This window comes from Neoarius graeffei, chromosome 16, assembly GCF_027579695.1.
Source record: "Neoarius graeffei isolate fNeoGra1 chromosome 16, fNeoGra1.pri, whole genome shotgun sequence".
Lineage (NCBI taxonomy): Eukaryota > Metazoa > Chordata > Actinopteri > Siluriformes > Ariidae > Neoarius > Neoarius graeffei.
In genome coordinates, this window is record NC_083584.1 from 45,836,545 (window position 1) to 45,854,690 (window position 18,146).

Sequence of the window (18,146 nt, forward strand, 5' to 3'; positions counted from 1 at the left end):
TGTGTATATATATATATATATATATATATATATATATATATATATATATATATATATAAAAACCATAACTACGATATCCACTGATGTATCTCACAGGCATTTCGAGCTAGAGACGAAGCCCAGACCCAGGTGTCTCAGTATCTGATTGACAAAGACAAGTACCGTAAGCAGATCCGGGAGCTGGAGGAGAGGAGCGATGAGCTACACATCGAGATCATGCGTAAAGAAGCTAAGATAGTCACATTAGACTCCAGACTAAGGCGCCTCTCCAAAGATCAAGGCCTGGATCTTACCCAGGTGCGGAAAGTATACGGATTTCTATCACAACAGAATACATATACGTTATTTACCAGCTTGGAGATCCGTATCGTGAAATACCGTGACCGAGGTCCTCTGGGCTGAGGTCAGTATTCAAGGCCAAGGTCACGGTATTTCACCATACGGACCGACCTTAAGCTGGTAAATAATATATTTATTTTTTTCTTTACCAAATTCTAACAGAAAACGAGAGCGCCCGAAAGGGAAAACCGAGCCGAGCCGCCATTTTGAATCCTCATTCACGGCTGTAATGCAAATGGCTTCCTCCTCGGTATACAAGTGCACTTCCATGGCAGGAAAACAGCTACATTTTGCCGCCTGTGTAGTCCCCTATTTATACAAATAGGAGTCATTCAGGATTCAGCCATGTTTTTGCTCGGCGTTAGCAACAGTTAGAGGTTTTTAGCTTTCTCCTGAAATGTTTTCTTTTATTTCTTCTTCCTCAGGGCAGTAAAACTCGCTTTCGCTGTGAACACTGCCGTTATCGCTATCCATGCTGTAAAATTAATGCTATTCTCCTGAGAAATGCTGGCAAAAATTTATAAGATTTTTGATAATCTTATAAATAAATCTTATAAAAAAAGATAAATGTTGACAAAAAATTCTACTAAGTTTGTTGTTGTTGTTGTGAACGAGCGAGTCGCCAGAGGTCCGTGGCCGGGGTCCGTAACCGGGGTCCGTATCGTAGGATACGGACCTGCTCGCCAGCCAGTCAGAGAGCAGGATTTGATGGAAACCGCACCGCGAAAAAAATAATATTTATGTAACCAGCCACTAGTTTATTTAACTGATTGAATATTTGTGTCAATTTGAGCTAGCTCAAACCCAAAATGGGAATTTTTCACCCATTATACATTCATATATTATCCTTAATAGGAATTAAATAAGCTTTACCCTATTAGGGGGCAGTAGTTTCCGATCCTTCACCCAACAGCACTGTATAAGAGAAAGAAAGAGTGGCCTTACTTTGTGTTCTCATCTGTTCTTCATAGAGTTTACCCCGAGATATTATACCGGTGAGCAAATTTCAGAATGCTGAGCATGCAGACCCCAAGATGGAGGGGCCGTCTGAAGACTCCGGGGAAGACACTTCAGAGGACATGTACTTTTTCACACCCACTGTTGACATCCCACCACCAAAGATTAAACGCAGACCAAATCTCAAGGGGGTGAGCCTTGCTGAAATGTCACTTTTATTGATTTTGCCTTTCATTACATATTTTTGGACCAGAATTTTGTGCTTTTGACACAGTTCCCCTACCCTCCTCAGATTCGAGCGAAATCGCCAATCTCTCCACCCAAATTGTTGGATTTCCAAGGTAGGCTTACTTTTAGTCTTTGTCGGCTTTGTATGTCAGACTGAGAGGCACAGACCACACTGACTTCCTTTTCCTTTTTTTTTCTTCTTCTTCTTTTTTTGTACAGCTACACTTCAGAGCAATGGGGAGCTCACAGATGCCATAAGCCCAGATGCTCACTCCCCTTTTGTCTCACAAGTAAGTGATTTACCTACAAGGAATGTATGTTCATGTTGAACTGCTTTGTTTTACTTTGTGTTTTTATTTAAAGTGAATGTAATGCCTTATTGTAAAGCTTTAAAATGATATATATAAAATTAGTGATGACCAAAATGAATTGATAAAGCAGGGGGGAAAATAATATAAATTATTTGTTAGTTTTGTGCTTGATAATAAAATATCAATGAATCATGGCTTCTGGATCCCAGACAAAGGCAGCCTTGCCCCAGGACTCATCTCGCATGAGGTCACATGTGGAACCTCGGTTATTTGGGTCATTTCGGTTCATCTGACTCTGTGCTTGTTTACTCGCTGAAATTGGATATTGTTGTTGGAGTCTTACAAAAATAACAATGTGAAAGTGCTGCATCGTGCTTGGATGTTCAAATCCATATACAGCAGGACATTCAGTTCACAAATTTCCGAGAAATGACACTAATCTAACCCGACAGTGGGTGAGGTTTGTGCAAACGAAGTGGGCAGATTTCATGTCACCTACTACTAATAAATCTGATTCAGATAGTGTTCATCACCGCCAGAACATAAAAGCAACTCATTTATTGCTTGGAGCAGATAAGGAGCAAATTTATTTTTTGGAGCAAAAAAGAAACCCATTTATTTAATAAATGACATTTGATCTGATATTTGGTACAGTTTGTCGATTTCCCCTATTATCTCCCGCTTCATATTTTCTTTCAATAATTACACTGAATAATAATTTTCTTTCAATAATTACACTATATTTTGTAGTGGCCAGCTTAGAATAAAAATCCACAAACCAATCTGTGTTTCCAATTCTCTCTGGCTGGTGGTGCGCTATCGGCAGTGAGCGGGACCGTCGTGAACTGATTGAACCGGCAGTTTCTCGTCTTGGGGACTCGAAGAGATAACCGTTTACTCCGGAATATCCTTGATAATCATCTGCTGTTTCATCCGACATATAAGAATCCCAATCGCTATCAGAATTCTCTCCAAAACGTGATTTCATATCGAGACTGGTCTAACCACTGGACATGAACGAAATTGATACCTGAATTGTTACACGTGTGATGTCACGCACCCCTTTGAAATCTTCCGGTTCAGTCTCGGCAGATTCCGTGAAAATCGGCTGATCTTATTGATTTTCCATCAGTTTATGACCTTTTGGATCAGCTCTGGTTCGAAAACACATGGTCACTCAGCATAATGATTGTTGCTTTGTACAAGGAAAAAAGTGTGGTGTAGGGACATAAAATTCACTTTAACGTTTCACCATCCCCCCCCCGTTTGCTTGCAGGCCCGTAACAGAAACCACAGCATCATGTCCACAACAGCTGAACCTCCAGAGAAGGCCTCCATCCTCAGGAGGACTAAAGAAGGAGACCAAGAATTCCTGCCCCGATGGTATTCAAGCATGTAACTAATACTGTACTTTTCTGAGCAGAGTCGAAGCATGATGCAAAAGTGCAATTAAACCGCTTTGCGTTTCTTTTCAGCCTCGATGCAGTGGACTCTGATGGAGACTGTGTAGACATGGGTAAACACATGATTCGTTGTATATTACTAAGAATCACTTGAATCGTTGACGTTTCACTTCAGAGACGTGCATTCCCTTCCTCACTCTGACTCCCCGTGCCACAGATGAAGCAGACATATACGGCCCGCCTTCTATCAACTCTTCCTCATCCTCGCATCAGTCCGAGGGTATGGACTCGTATGATCTGGAGCAGGTCAACAACATCTTCAGGAAATTTTCACTAGAGAGGTACTTGTATCGAATTGATGCTAATTATTTTGTCCTGACAGTAATTTTGTCAGAAGGGGTGTTCACACGGCAACTTTTACTCCGGTGTAGCACCGGGGCTGCCCCGGTAGAGCGTTCACACGGTACAAAGTTATACCGGTGTAGCCCCTGAAAGCTGCTTAAACCGGTGCAAATCTAACCCTGCTCGGGAGGTGGTTTAAGAAATTTACTCCGGAGTAAATGCTAGTTTGCGGGGCAGCACCGATATAAAATGGGCCGTCTGAACGCTACAGGGGTAGACTCGCTACGCGTCAGGAGAGTTGATTACATACGGGCATTGCATAACTTGCATCCTGGTGTTTTGCGCTTCCAAAATGGCGAATATCAACAATAACAGAACTGCGTGTCTTCCAGTATTGCCAGATTGGGCGGTTTTAAGTGCAATTTGGCGGATTTGAACATATTTTGGGCTGGAAAACGTCAGCAGTATCTGGCAACACTGGTGTCTTCATCCACGTTGTTTTCCCGGCGCTTGGTGATGCCATGACAACCGGGAAAAGGAAGTACATTTTCACGCATGCGCATATTTCATTTCCGCATTATTACTATCGTATAGCACGGTCGCAAAAACTGCCGTGTGAACGCAAGTGGGGCTGAACCGGTGCTAACACGCTTCTCTCTAGTAAGCAGGTTTGTGACGTGTGAACGCTCCACAAAATTTACACCGGTGTAAGATATATCGCAACAAAATACATCGGTGCAGCATCGATGCAAATATGTGCCGTGTGAACACCCCTAGAGAGTGTGATTATGTATTCATTTGTGATTTCTTATGTTTGTGTGTGTGTGTGTGTGTGTGTGTGTGTGTGTGCACTCTCTCCTCACTCACTCCAGACCATTCCGTCCGTCTCTTACGTCCTGCGCTCGTCCTACCACTCTGCCCCCAGTGCAGGAGATTTCTCTCCTTGGAGACTGTCTCTTGGAAGACATTACTCTGGTTGGGGGCAATGACAGTGGCATATTTGTTTCCTCTGTCTTTCCTGGCTCCAATGCTGAAAAGGCCGGCTTAAGAATGGGACACCACCTCTTATGGGTGACTCAGCTCTTCGTCTTCGCCATAACCCAAATGACCAAAGCAGATTTCTCGTTTTCCTTCTGTTTTATCTTTATAATAACTTCGAGTGCTCTTGTTTGATTTGGTCCTAGCTGAATGGCTGTATCCGAGGAGAAAGCCAGAGTGTATCTTTGGATACATGCACTCAGGAAGAGGCTCACTGGACACTTCAGAGATGCACTGGTCCTGTCCAGCTCCATTACAGAAGTAACTTTGAAGGTGAGCATGGACACTTGTTGTTCTCTTACTGTCGTTGAAAATGGGGAGTGTTTTTTTTTTTTGTGTAATGATTATTGTGCGAGCAATAAAACCTACTGTTGTAGGAAAATAATCAAGGTTGTCGACACGGTCTTGGAACACCTCCCAGAGTTATTCATAAAGCACAGAGTATTTCATGTGGCGGCACGGTGGTGTACTGGTTAGCACTGTCGCCTCACAGCAAGAAGGCTCTGGGTTCGAGCTCAGCAGTCGACGAAGGCCTTTCTGTGTGGAGTTTGCATGTTCTCCCCATGTCTGCGTGGGTTTCCCCCAAAGACATGCAGGTTAGGCTAATTGGTGACTCTAAATTGACCGTAGGTGTGAATGTGAGTGTGAATGGTTGTTTGTGTCTATGTGTCAGCCCTGTGATGACCTGGCGATTTGTCCAGGGTGTACCCCGCCTTTCGCCCGTAGTCAGCTGGGATAGGCTCCAGCTTGCCTGCGACCCTGTACAGGATAAGTGCTTATGGATAATGGATGGAGTATTTTATTCGTCTTGTACCCCAGCACTATGATAAATAAAAAAATTATTAACTACTTATTAACTGAGCGCGAGATCTTTATGGGAAAATATCAGACCGAGGTCTTGACAGTACGGATCGAGCCGTAGACGAGGTCCGTACAAAAAGACAGAGGTCTGATATTTTCCCATAAAGACCGAGCAAGCGAGGTTAATAAGGAGTTTATTATAATATGGCTTTTTTATTTCTAAGATTAAAAAAGGCGGTCATTATAATGAGGCGTGACGCTGCTTTCAGTCCTGATATATTTGTAACGTAGTTGAGTCACACATGCAGGTTAGCAGTTTCAAAACTGAATTTCGGTTAGCGGTTTCTGAATACTCTTCATTGCTCCTTTCTTGAATAACTCTGTGACTTGTTTGTCTTTTGTGTTTCGGCCATTTCTGATTCTGTTTTGATTTCCAGTTAATCTTTTTTTTTTCTGTAATTTTGTTTTCTTGTTTGTTTTTTTTGCAACACTGAAAGCCGGCGCCTTGGAAAGAAACTCCATAATCACCCACGGGCATTACGGGAAAATTCTGCCCGCCAAGGAACCAATCCGAGCGCACAATTATACCGGAAGTAGCTCGTGCTATATAATAAACCGTTTCATTGATTGAAGAATGACACTCTGTACATTTTATTCATTTTGTATCCATTATATCTAACAAACATATAAAGTTAGGTCCTGTTATTACTTACTAACAGTTATAAGCAGTTGTTCCCTCATCAGCTTCTCTTTTTTTCCCCCCATCTCTTGAAGTTAATAAGACAGGAAATGCAGCTTGTCATGCTCCTACTGAACCATAAAACTTAGTCTTGACTTTTTACCGTGTCTAAAAATGTAATGTCTGACGATTGCACAGCACTGACACTGGAGACTCCTTCCAAAAATGCTAAATTAAACTTCACCATGTGGATATGGCGCATCCTTGATCTGTTTATATGGCGCATGATACCAGTGCCTATGTAAGTTGTTAGTATAATAGAAATTACTATGAATTAGAAATTAGAACAAGCGTGTCAGTCTTAACCTGTGATTTGTTGAGCTGCCATCCCAACTGTCTGAGACGTGCGGGTATAAAAAATGAATCGATACCTTCTGACCAATCAGAATCACGAATTCATCAGCGCGCTAGTCTTAAAGGAACAGTCCACCATACTTCCATAATGAAATATGCTCTTATCTGAATTGAGACGAGCTGCTCCGTACCTGTCCGAGCTTTGCGCGACCTCCCAGTCAGTCAGACGCAGTCAGACGCGCTGTCACTCGTGTTAGCAATGTAGCTAGGCTCAGTATGGCCAATGGTATTTTTTGGGGCTGTAGTTAGATGCGACCAAACTCTTCCGCATTTTTCCTGTTTACATAGGTTTATATGACCAGTGACATGAAACAAGTTCAGTTACACAAATTGAAACGTAGCGATTTTCTATGCTATGGAAAGTGCGCACTATAATGACAGGCGTACTAACACCTTCTGCGCGCTTCGGCAGCGCATTGATACGGAGCTCAGATATCAATGCGCTGCCGAAGCGCGCAGAAGGTGTTAGTACGCCTGTCATTATAGTGCGGACTTTCCATAGCATAAAAAATCGCTACGTTTCAATTTGTGTAACTGAACTTGTTTCATGTCACTGGTCATATAAACCTATGTAAACAGGAAAAACGCGGAAGAGTTTGGTCGCATCTAACTACAGCCCCCAAAAATACCATTGGCCATACTGAGCCTAGCTACATTGCTAACAGGAGTGACAGCGCGTCTGACTGCGTCTGACTGACTGGGAGGTCACGCAAAGCTCGGAGAGGTACGGAGCAGCTCGTCTCAATTCAGATAAGAGCATATTTCATTATGGAAGTACGGTGGACTGTTCCTTTAAACTACAAATCCTTCCGTCACTGTACAGGTGTAATATAAAGACAAGGTTATGCTTATCAGTCTAGCTAGCAGTCTGTCTGTCTGTCTGTCTGTCTGTCTGTCTGTCTGTCAGCATAAGAGTAAGTGCTCACTGTCAAAATCCTCACAGTGATGCATTTCCTCCTGCAGGAATTGGAGGGTGACTGACACTTTTGCTCTGTGCTCTTAGATGTACTCTCTGAGTGCAGCCTTGATGGCACATGGTGCATCAGAGCACCAACTAGTGTTTGTTTTTGCTACATGTCATCTGCTCTGGTCTCCAGGCTACAGGCGTCTACAGAAGGACATAGAGGAGGGCCGAGCAGTGTCGGGCGACTCGTTCTACATCCGGGCCAACCTGAACGTCTCCGGCCAGTTAGACAGCTGCTCGCTGAGTGTACGGTGTGACGAGGTGCTCCATGTTTTGGACACACGGTACCAGGGCAAATGCGAGTGGCTGTGCGCACGTGTCGACTCGTACACTGACAAGGACCTGGAGAAGGGCACCATCCCCAGCTACAGCAGGTCAGAGCCCACGTCATACAGCTGTGTGTGTTTCTGTGGAAAAAAACTAAACAATGAACGAAGACTTTAATATGCTCTCTCAGGGTCACAGTGACCATCTTAGTGACAGCAGAGCAATGCTAAAATCTAATTTAAACGAACAGGAAACCATTATGAAGATGTATTTATTTTTCATTTTCAAGCATTATGTTTTTGACCTGAAGGTCGGAAAATAGAAACCATTGTCCAAAATGTCTGGCCTTTTTTTATTTTTTATTTTACAGATCAGGATAAAGATTTGTTTTGACATTCCAGTTCACAAAACCTAAAAGTGCAAACTTTCATACTTATAACTCAGCAAGGTCTACACTAAAGGGTGACACGGGACCGGATTTTCACTCCTGTCCCATCCCATCCCATCCCCACAAAAATACTTCTCTTCCGTCCCAATCTCATGACGAAATTAAAAAAAAAAAAAGCCCAGAAATAAATCCCAATTTGTGAAGAATGACTCCTGTACCATCCCATTCCCATGTTGTTTTAAAAAACAGTGTTTGTTCGTATCAGCATTCGAACTGAATAGAATATTCATACATAAAAACTGACTTACTGTTATTATGATTCCCATCTCGCCCGCTCCCGCTTTTCTGAGATGTTTTTCCCATCCTGTTGCTATCCGACAGGAATCCCATGACCCACAGGATTCCTGAAAAAAAAAAAAAAGTCAGGCTCTAGACTACACTGTTATATTAAATTTACATCCAAATTCAGAGCAAACGCATTAGAACCTTCTTATCCTGTGATGTTATTCTGTAAGTTTAGCAGATTCTTATTAACAATCCCTTAATTTCATTAATAACAAATAACTGTTAGATATTTTGAGCCGATTAAGAACACGTTATTAACATTTCCGCTGTTGAGTACAGTGCTGTGCAAAAGTCTTAGGCGCATGTAAAGAAATGCTGTCGACCAAAAATGGCTTAAAAAATAATGAAATGAAATGTTTCAACATTATAAACAGTAATCAGTAAGCCATAATAAATGAAACAAAATCAATATTTGGTGTGAGACGAAAACTTGCTTTAAAAATAATAGTAGTCTCAGGTACAGTGAGTGCAGTTTGATAAGGAAATGAGCTGTAGGTTTTACTGAGCATCTTACAGAACCAGTCACAGTTCTTCTGGACACTTTGACTGTCACACTCGCTTCTTCATTTTGCACCAAAACCCAGCAGCCTTCATTATGTTTTCTTTTTTAATCTGAAAAGTGCTCTCTTATGGAATATGCTGCTCAGATACAAAGATTTTTTTTTTCTGTAACGTTTAATTTTGTGCTGGAAAATGAACGTTTGGACTCTAAAATATTTTTGTACTGACTCGATAATGTAGAAGTCATAAAATATGCAAACTTTGTTATAGATTTCTGGAAAAAAAAATAGGAGGGGCTGAAGACTTTTGCACAGTACAGTACATTTTCTAATTGTATTCTCATCTCATCATTTCTAGCCGCTTTATCCTGTTCTACAGGGTCGCAGGCAAGCTGGAGCCTATCCCAGCTGACTACGGGCGAAAGGCGGGGTACACCCTGGACAAGTCGCCAGGTCATCACAGGGCTGACACATAGACACAGACAACCATTCACACTCACACTCACACCTACGGTCAATTTAGAGTCACCAGTTAACCTAACCTGCATGTCTTTGGACTGTGGGGGAAACCGGAGCACCCGGAGGAAACCCACGCGGACACGGGGAGAACATGCAAACTCCGCACAGAAAGGCCCTCGCCGGCCACGGGGCTCGAACCCGGACCTTCTTGCTGTGAGGCAACAGCGCTAACCACTACACCACTGTGCCGCCCGTATTTCAAGTAGCTAGCTAATCTGATATTAGCTATAATATTAGCATTTTGCTGTGCTAAAGACTTACTGTAAAACCAAAAAGTACTTCAGATCTGTACTGCACCTGTTTTGTAAACTTTTTTTTTTATTGCTCTCATGGGACATACAGTGGATATAAAAAGTGTACACACCCTGTTAAAATGCTAAGTTTTACAATGAAAAAAAAATGAGACCACAAGAAATAATTTCAAGACTTTTCCCACCTTTAATGTGACCTATAACCTGTACAATTCAACTGAAAAACAAATAAATCTGTTTCATTTATTATGGCTTACTGATTACTGTTTATAGTATTTTTTTTATGTTGAAACATTTCATTTAAAAAAAAAAGTACAATAAGCTGGTTGCGTAAGTGTGCACACCCTTAAACTAATACCTTGTTGAAGCACCTTTTAATTTAATTACAGCATTCAGTCTTTTTGGGTTGAAGTCTGTCAGCCTGCCACATCTAGGCTTGGCAATATTTCCCCACTCTTCCTTGCAAAAGTGCTCCAAATCTGTCAGATTGCGAGGGCATCTCTTGTGCACAGCCCTCTTCAGGTCACCCCACAGATTTTCAGTTGGATTTAGGTCTGGGCTCTGGCTGGGCCGTTCCAAAACTTTGTTTGGGATCATTGTCATGCTGAAAGATGAAATTCCTCTTCAGCTTTTTAGGAGACACCTGCATACATGCCAACCTTTTCACAAGAAAAAGAGGTAGATTTTACCCGCACACGGTACCGTTGCACAAATTGGCAATTTCAAATTTTGGCGGACAATTGTTTTTAAAGATGTTGCTACTAATTCACTTTAAACAAAGCATAAAACACAACTAAACATAAATAGGAATCAAATAAGTACATTTTATTACACAGATTTGATCATCTGATCTAATGTAATGCTTTATATGTTGCAGATTTAGCATTTGTCACAAGTTTTTCATCTGGACTCCAGCTGAAACAAGTGGTGTCTTTGAAAATGTTAATTTTGGACGCCAGAATACCACACAATGTAATTCCTAATCCCATGGGTGTCTTCATATACACTGGCTTTTGCATGTCCATCTTTCCCCAGCTGACTTCTTTAAGTTGGAAATTCCCAACTTAAATTTCTTTAAGTTATTTCTTTAAGTTGGTCCTTCCGTTTTGCGCTGAAAATATAAAAGGAAATAATTGTACACTATTGCATTCCCTCAGGTGTTTATTTTATAAATCATATCAGAGTTCAAAATAGCAATAAATATTAAATAAAAAATACTAAAGTGAAAACAACATATTTTATCAAGGAACATGTCAGTTCAAAATAGCAATAAATATTAAATAATAATACTAGCAAAAAAAAATGTCAAAGGAAACTTTAATAAATGTTTGAATTGCAGTAATGCTCACCTTTTCTGGAAATGATAGTAGAGATCTATGAGGAAATCTTCTGCATCAAACCCGTTCAGAGCCTTTTATCCTAACTAGAACCTAAGCAATTTTATCACAAACACACCACATGCACACTGCCAACGAAACCGGAAATAGAGAAGTGAGCAAACGGCACCGAACGAATAAATGGTTGGTCTTGCGCATTTCTGGTATTCGTGATGCCAAAATAACGCACGAACCACCGGCAAAGCATGTTCAGAACTTAGTGTGGGATTGTTTTTCTGAGAAATCTAAAAAACATTGACATTATGTACAAAAGCGGTAGGCGTTGACAGAAGTTAAAAACTGGTAGTTTACCGCACAAATTGGTAGTGTTGGTGTGTCAGCACCTGAAGGTTTTGGGCCAAAATTGACTGGTATTTAGAACTGTTCATAATTCCCTCTACTTTGACTAAAGCCCCTGTTCCAGCTGAAGAAAAACAACCCCAAAACATGATGCCGCCACCACCATGCTTCACCGTGGGTTTGGTGTTCTTTTGGTGATGTGCAGTGTTGTTTTTGCGCCAAACATACCTTTTGGAATTGTGGCCAAAAAGTTCAACCTTGGTTTCATCAGACCATAACACATTTTCCCACATGCTTTTGGGAGAGTTGAGTAATTTTTTGCAAAATTTAGCCAGGTCTGGATGTTTCTCTTTGAACCTACCTCATAGTCCAGACATATGGAGAATACGGGAGATTGTTGTCACATGTAGTACACAACCAGTACTTGCCAGAAATTCCTGCAGCTCCTTCAGTGTTGCTGTAGGCCTCTCGGCAGCCTCCCTGACCAGTTTTCATCTTGTCTTTTCATCAATTTTGGAGGGACGTCCAGTTCTCGGTAATGTCACTGTTGTCCCATATTTTCTCCACTTCTTGATGACTGTCTTCACTGTGCTCCATGGTACATCTAATGCCGTGGAAATGTTTTTGTCCCCTTCTCCCGACTGATACACTGCCGTTCAAAAGTTTGGGGTCACCCAGACAATTTTGTGTTTTCCATGAAACGTCACACTTATGGTGGGAAATAAAAGTTGTAAAATGAATAGAAAATATAGTCGAGACATTTTTCTGGCCATTTTGAGCATTTAATCGACCCCACAAATGTGATGCTCCAGAAACTCAATCTGCTCAAAGGAAGGTCAGTTTTATAGCTTCTCTAAAGAGCTCAACTGTTTTCAGCTGTGCTAACATGATTGTACAAGGGTTTTCTAATCATCCATTAGCCTTCTGAGGCAATGAGCAAACACATTGTACCATTAGAACACTGGAGTGAGAGTTGCTGGGCCTCTATACACCTATGGAGATATTGCACCAAAAACCAGACATTTGCAGCTAGAATAGTCATTTACCACATTAGCAATGTATAGAGTGGATTTCTGATTAGTTTAAAGTGATCTTCATTGAAAAGAACAGTGCTTTTCTTTCAAACATATGGAAATTTCAAAGTGACCCCAAACTTTTGAACAGTAGTGTACCTTTCAACAATGAGATCCCTGTGATGCTTTGTAAGCTCTCTGTGAACCCTGGATTTTGCTGGAGGATGCGACGGAGTAAATGTCTGAACTTTATTTGGGGTTAATCAGAGTCATTTTAATTGATGGCAGGTGTGAACCCAAAAAGACTGAATGCTGTAATTAAATCAAAAGGTGCTTCAACAAAGTATTAGTTTAAGGGTGTGCATACTTATGCAACCAGCTAATTGTACACTTTTTATTTTTTATGTTTTCCCCCTAACAGATTTGTTTGTTTTTCAGTTGGATTGTACAGGTTATAGGTCACATTAAAGGTGGGAAAAGTTTTGAAATTATTTATCGTGGTCTCATTTTTTTACATCAGAAAAACCTATCATTTTAACGGGGTGTGCACACTTTTTATATCCACTGAATGTAGAACATCTACAGCTAAAAAAAAACTTCCCAAGAGTTGTAAAGAGAATAGAGATATTGATTGATCAGGGTTGCACTGCGTGTTGGATTCATCCTGGACGATGGTTGCCTGTTAGATAGATCCTTATAAAAGTTTCCACCTGAGTTTGGAGATAGAACTTTGACCCTCAGTGATGATGATGATGATGATGATGATTCTGCACACAGTAAAAATCATAGTGTCAATTTTACTCTTTAAGAGTTGAATTTAACTCTGTCAGATAACATTTGGTCCCACTCAAAATCAGTGTAAAATTTACTCTATCGCCAGTGTAAGATTTTTAGAGTTAATTTTACTCTATTTTGTGTCAAAATTAACACTGAGGTGTGTAAAAATATTTAACACTATAGATAGTGTAAGATTTTCAGAGTTAATCTGACTCTATATTGTATTTTCGCGGGGAATCATCATCCTGCAGAGTAGATTTTGTCGTTGTGTGCAAGTGGGAATTAACTCTCACTTTTGACACTACCATTTAGACGATTTTACTCTGCATAGTGTTATAACTACTCTATCCAGAGGAAAATAGGTTTACACTGCAATATTGACACTCCATTTTTTACTGTGCAGTTAACGCGTTTACAACCAAAATACCAGGAAGAACTTTATAACCCTAAGGTCACGTTTTGCATTCCGAAGTGATGCAATGTAGATACAGCATACAGGGGAATTTAAAATGCATTTTATAATTGTATTATATTTTATCAGGTCAGAAGTGATGATCCGGTTCAGCCGGATGTTTATTGCGAAGTAGTGAACAGACCCGAGAGTGTTTGTACTGTATGTAGTGACTGCGATTGTGTGCTACCGTGTGAACTGACTGTCCTTCCTTCCTTCCTTCCTTCCTTCCTTCCTTCCTTCCTGCCCCTCAGGGCCCAGCAGCTCCTCCTGGTGAAGATCCAGAAGCTGATGTGTCGTGGCAGCCGAGAAGAGATAGATAGTCTGAAGGGACTTAGGGTTAGACAATGGCTTCATTTTATGTGCAGTTTTTTCAGCAAAAACATAATGGAACAAAGTGCAGTCAAGCATGAATCCCAATACAATCTTTTTTTTCTTTTTCGGCCTCAGAATACTTTGCAGCCCGAGGAAGCCCCTCCGTCAGACCCAAAGAGCAGTCCACGCCTGTCCAGAGCCAGCATCTTCATCTGCCAGATCCTGCAGGTAAAACTGTGCCTCTGGCCTGACTTAGACAGGATGAGAAAGTAGGTCTGGGTAAAGATGATGGCTGTGTGCTGCAGAGATTGATCGAGATCCTTGGTGTCAGTTTGTCAGCAGGGCAGATAACAAGTACAAGAGGATGGACAGCAACGATCGTGTGCGCATCCTCAACGCTGGCAATCTGTCATCTCTTCCCAAACCGGGTTTTGAAACCATGAAGCCTGAGGGTAAGCATGACAGATCCAGTCTGCTTTGTTTCCTTCTCAGCCATGGGTCTGAAGGCTCATATAATAGTTTTATGATCTATAGATTCCGCTACTCATGGACTTCTTTTTTTTTTTCTGCTAAGAGTACATCAATTCAAAGTTCATCTCTGCTGAACTTCAACTGACCTACGCCACCGCAACACGTTAACACACAATGAATGAAAAGCATGTTAGATTATGCAAATGCCACAGTGCTAACTGATCCTCATTAGCTTTTATGTATGGCTTGGGGGTTTTTTAGTCCCACTTTATGCTGTGTCTCTAAAACCTGTGTAATTATAGATAAACTATACGTACAAGTATACTGATATGATATAATTAAATAATATTGGCTGGGGTTTTGGGCGGCACGGTGGTGTAGTGGTTAGCGCTGTCGCCTCACAGCAAGAAGGTCCGGGTTCGAGCCCCGGGGCCGGCGAGGGCCTTTCTGTGTGGAGTTTGCATGTTCTCCCCGTGTCCGCGTGGGTTTCCTCCGGGTGCTCCGGTTTCCCCCACAGTCCAAAGACATGCAGGTTAGGTTAACTGGTGACTCTAAATTGACCGTAGGTGTGAATGTGAGTGTGAATGGTTGTCTGTGTCTAAGTGTCAGCCCTGTGATGACCTGGTGACTTGTCCAGGGTGTACCCCGCCTTTCGCCCGTAGTCAGCTGGGATAGGCTCCAGCTTGCCTGCGACCCTGTAGAAGGATAAAGCGGCTAGAGATAATGAGATGAGATGGCTGGGTTTTTTTCGTGGTCTATCAGATATATTCCATTCAGCTAGCATGATACTCGTTTTCTGATAGACCACGAAAAAAACCCAGCCAATATTTTATTATTATTATTATTATTATTATTATACATACACACACTCTTCATATCAGCATTCTCGAAGGCTGACACTAGCTTACCCGTGACTCCGTGCTATTAGTGCGGCAGTTCAGTTAGCTTCCAGCCGGTGTAGCAGTAGCGCTAACGAAGGCCGACATTAGCTTACCTGCGAGTCGGTGCTGTTAGCATGGCAGTCCAGTTACCTTCTAGCTGGTGTAGTGCTAGCACAGGCCAATGCTAGCACAGTCAAGCCGAATGTTATTATTATTATTATTATTATTAATTTCCCTGTGTAATTTATTTAGCTACTTTTAAAATCAACATAGACAACTACACACAACAGAGTGACCCGGCAGCCAAAATTCTCTCAAAATCTTCCGCTTTTAACGACGCAGCCATGTTTGTTTACAGACTGTCACAGTCACTCGCTAGCACGGACGTTTTACATCTCTGATGTGTCTCTTTTCCAGTGTTTCGATGTCTGTTGGTATGTTTTTCTCTTGTAAATACACGTGAAGAATATATAATGAGGTTTTGGTAGCCTTTCGGGTGTTCAGCGCGTCTTTCATTTCAGTTTATTTATTTAGCGCTTAAACTTAACACTGGATTAGCCTCATCTTCTCTCTTTCCCGGCTGACAAAGAAATGGTTCTGCGGACGCACAGCAGAAAAGTTTTGTCGTTGGATCTTCGTATGAGCTCCGATGTGTGACGTCGTGTTGTCTTGACAACGTGGAATATTATAACAATATTGCACGCTCATTCTCCATTGGGAAGAGTGGCGTAATACACGGAGGATAAGCGATATGATAACAATATTGCATGCCATCAATAAACCCACTAGAAGGGAATAGAATGCATGTTTTTATCCCATGGAAAAAGTGGCCCGTATGTGTAGCATATCACTTATCCTACGTGTATTACATCACTCTACCCAATGGAGAATGAGTGTTGAATATGGTTTACAGTATTGCACGGTTGTCAAGACAACCTGACGTCACACGTCGGAGCTGATGTGAATATTCAATGAGAGAGTTTTCTGCTGCGCATGTGCAGAAGCATTTCTTTGTTCACCAGTGGCGCCCGCAGTAAACTGTCACAGTGAACTGAAAATGCCATAAGATGCGTATTACACGTAAAACTTCTGCACTAGCAAGCAGCTGTGACAATTTGTAAACCTTGTTCTTAACTTTTTGTAAAATTTATAATTGTTCCATCGAATGTGTATGTATTATAATAAAAATAATATTGGCTGGCTTTTTTTCGTGATATATCAGATATATTCCATTCAACTAGCATGATATTGAACTCGTCTTTGACTTGTTTAATGTCATGCTAGCTGAATGGAGTATATCTGATATACCACTCAACACCAGCCAGTATTCTAAAGTCTAAAGTCCTTCCCGCACCGTATGGCGCATTAGGTGGCGCTGATCTCCGTTTCTGTAGCCCTCGGCCTCTCGCCTATTACATAGCTAGGGTTACAGTGGCGGGGCTAGTCCTCTGGTAACCACCATGGTTTGACTCCCCACTCGCATCTGTATTGCAGCGTGCCTTGCCAGACGGCAGTAGGTGCCATTTTTATGATGGTCTTTGGTAGGACCTGACCGTGAGTAGAACTCTTGATCTCCCGATTGAGAGGCGGACACGCTAACCACTAGGCCAACTTGCAGTTAACATGTAGTGTATACTGTGGCTGAGAAAATGTCTTGTGATCCAGTCTGGAACCTCCTCTCAGTCTTTTTATAGACATTCCCTAACACGTATTAATTTCACCTCAAGCTCAGTCTTAAAAAAATGCCTGAATTCGGTAAGTGGACAGCGCAGCCAGATAATTCTTTTAAAAAGAAAACTTGCAAGATGACAAGAAATGTTGTACAACACTGAAATGTAGTATAAACACTGTTAGCATTTTTACAAGCTACAGAAACCTATTAATTGTGACTGGGAATGGAATTAGTGCTGTTGCTCCTGGACATGTATACTATATGGCCAAAAGTTTGTGGACACCTGACCATCATACCCATTCAAAAGCACATATGGGTGTCATGGTCAGGTGTCCACAAACATTTGGCCATATAGTGGTGCATGAAGAAGCTATCTGTAGAAATCATCAGATTATTTGAACGACAGACTTTATATTATGAATTGAATGTATTTATGTATTTATTTACAATGTGTGGTCAACCTTTACATAACTGTAGCTCTCGTGCGCCTAATAATACCAACTCCGTAAAATCAGTATTGTGGATCAACTGAAAAGTTAGAGAAGAACATCCTGTTACTTCTGCACCTCTGTCGTATACGTATTTGATATGCAGGCATATTTTCATAAGATGTGCTACTTCACTGTAATGCATCTTTTACATTGCATGTCTTTACTAGTTACATTACAGTGGCATATGTAGTATATACAGTACTGTGCAAAAGTCTGAGGCACCCTGTTTTTTTTCGATACAAACTTTGTTATAGATTTCTATTTTATGACTTCTATATTATCGAGTCGGTACAAAAACATTTTAGAGTCCAAACGTTCATTTTCCAGCACAAAATTAAATGTTACAGAAAAAAAAGGTTTGTATCTGAGCAGCATATTCCATAAGAGAGCACTTTTCTCATTAAAAAAGAAAACATAATGAAGGCTGCTGGGTTTTGGTGCAAAATGAAGAAGCGAGTGTGACAGTCAAAGTGTCCAGAAGAACTGTGGCTGGTTCTGTAAGATGCTCAGTAAAACCTACAGATCATTTCCTTATAAAACTGCACTCATTGGACCTGAGACTACGTTGTTTTTTTTTTTAAGCAAAGGGTCATCTCAGATCAAATATTGACTTTGTTTCATTTATTATGGCTTACTGCTGCTTATAGTATTTT

General features: G+C 41.2%; 1 protein-coding gene across 1 annotated transcript in view; it reads left to right on the forward strand.

Annotated features, from left to right (window-relative positions):
- The window catches only part of card11 (caspase recruitment domain family, member 11), a 75,324-nt gene that overhangs the window by 42,488 nt on the left and 14,690 nt on the right, over nt 1-18,146 (forward strand). Inside the window, exons 8-20 of the mRNA XM_060943069.1 lie at nt 97-297; nt 1,311-1,487; nt 1,589-1,637; nt 1,744-1,814; nt 3,112-3,218; nt 3,311-3,351; nt 3,456-3,579; nt 4,453-4,651; nt 4,765-4,891; nt 7,610-7,850; nt 13,918-14,002; nt 14,114-14,206; nt 14,310-14,430. Coding sequence (XP_060799052.1) covers nt 97-297; nt 1,311-1,487; nt 1,589-1,637; nt 1,744-1,814; nt 3,112-3,218; nt 3,311-3,351; nt 3,456-3,579; nt 4,453-4,651; nt 4,765-4,891; nt 7,610-7,850; nt 13,918-14,002; nt 14,114-14,206; nt 14,310-14,430 — 1,636 coding nt within the window. The remainder of the gene's footprint in view (nt 1-96; nt 298-1,310; nt 1,488-1,588; nt 1,638-1,743; nt 1,815-3,111; nt 3,219-3,310; nt 3,352-3,455; nt 3,580-4,452; nt 4,652-4,764; nt 4,892-7,609; nt 7,851-13,917; nt 14,003-14,113; nt 14,207-14,309; nt 14,431-18,146) is intronic.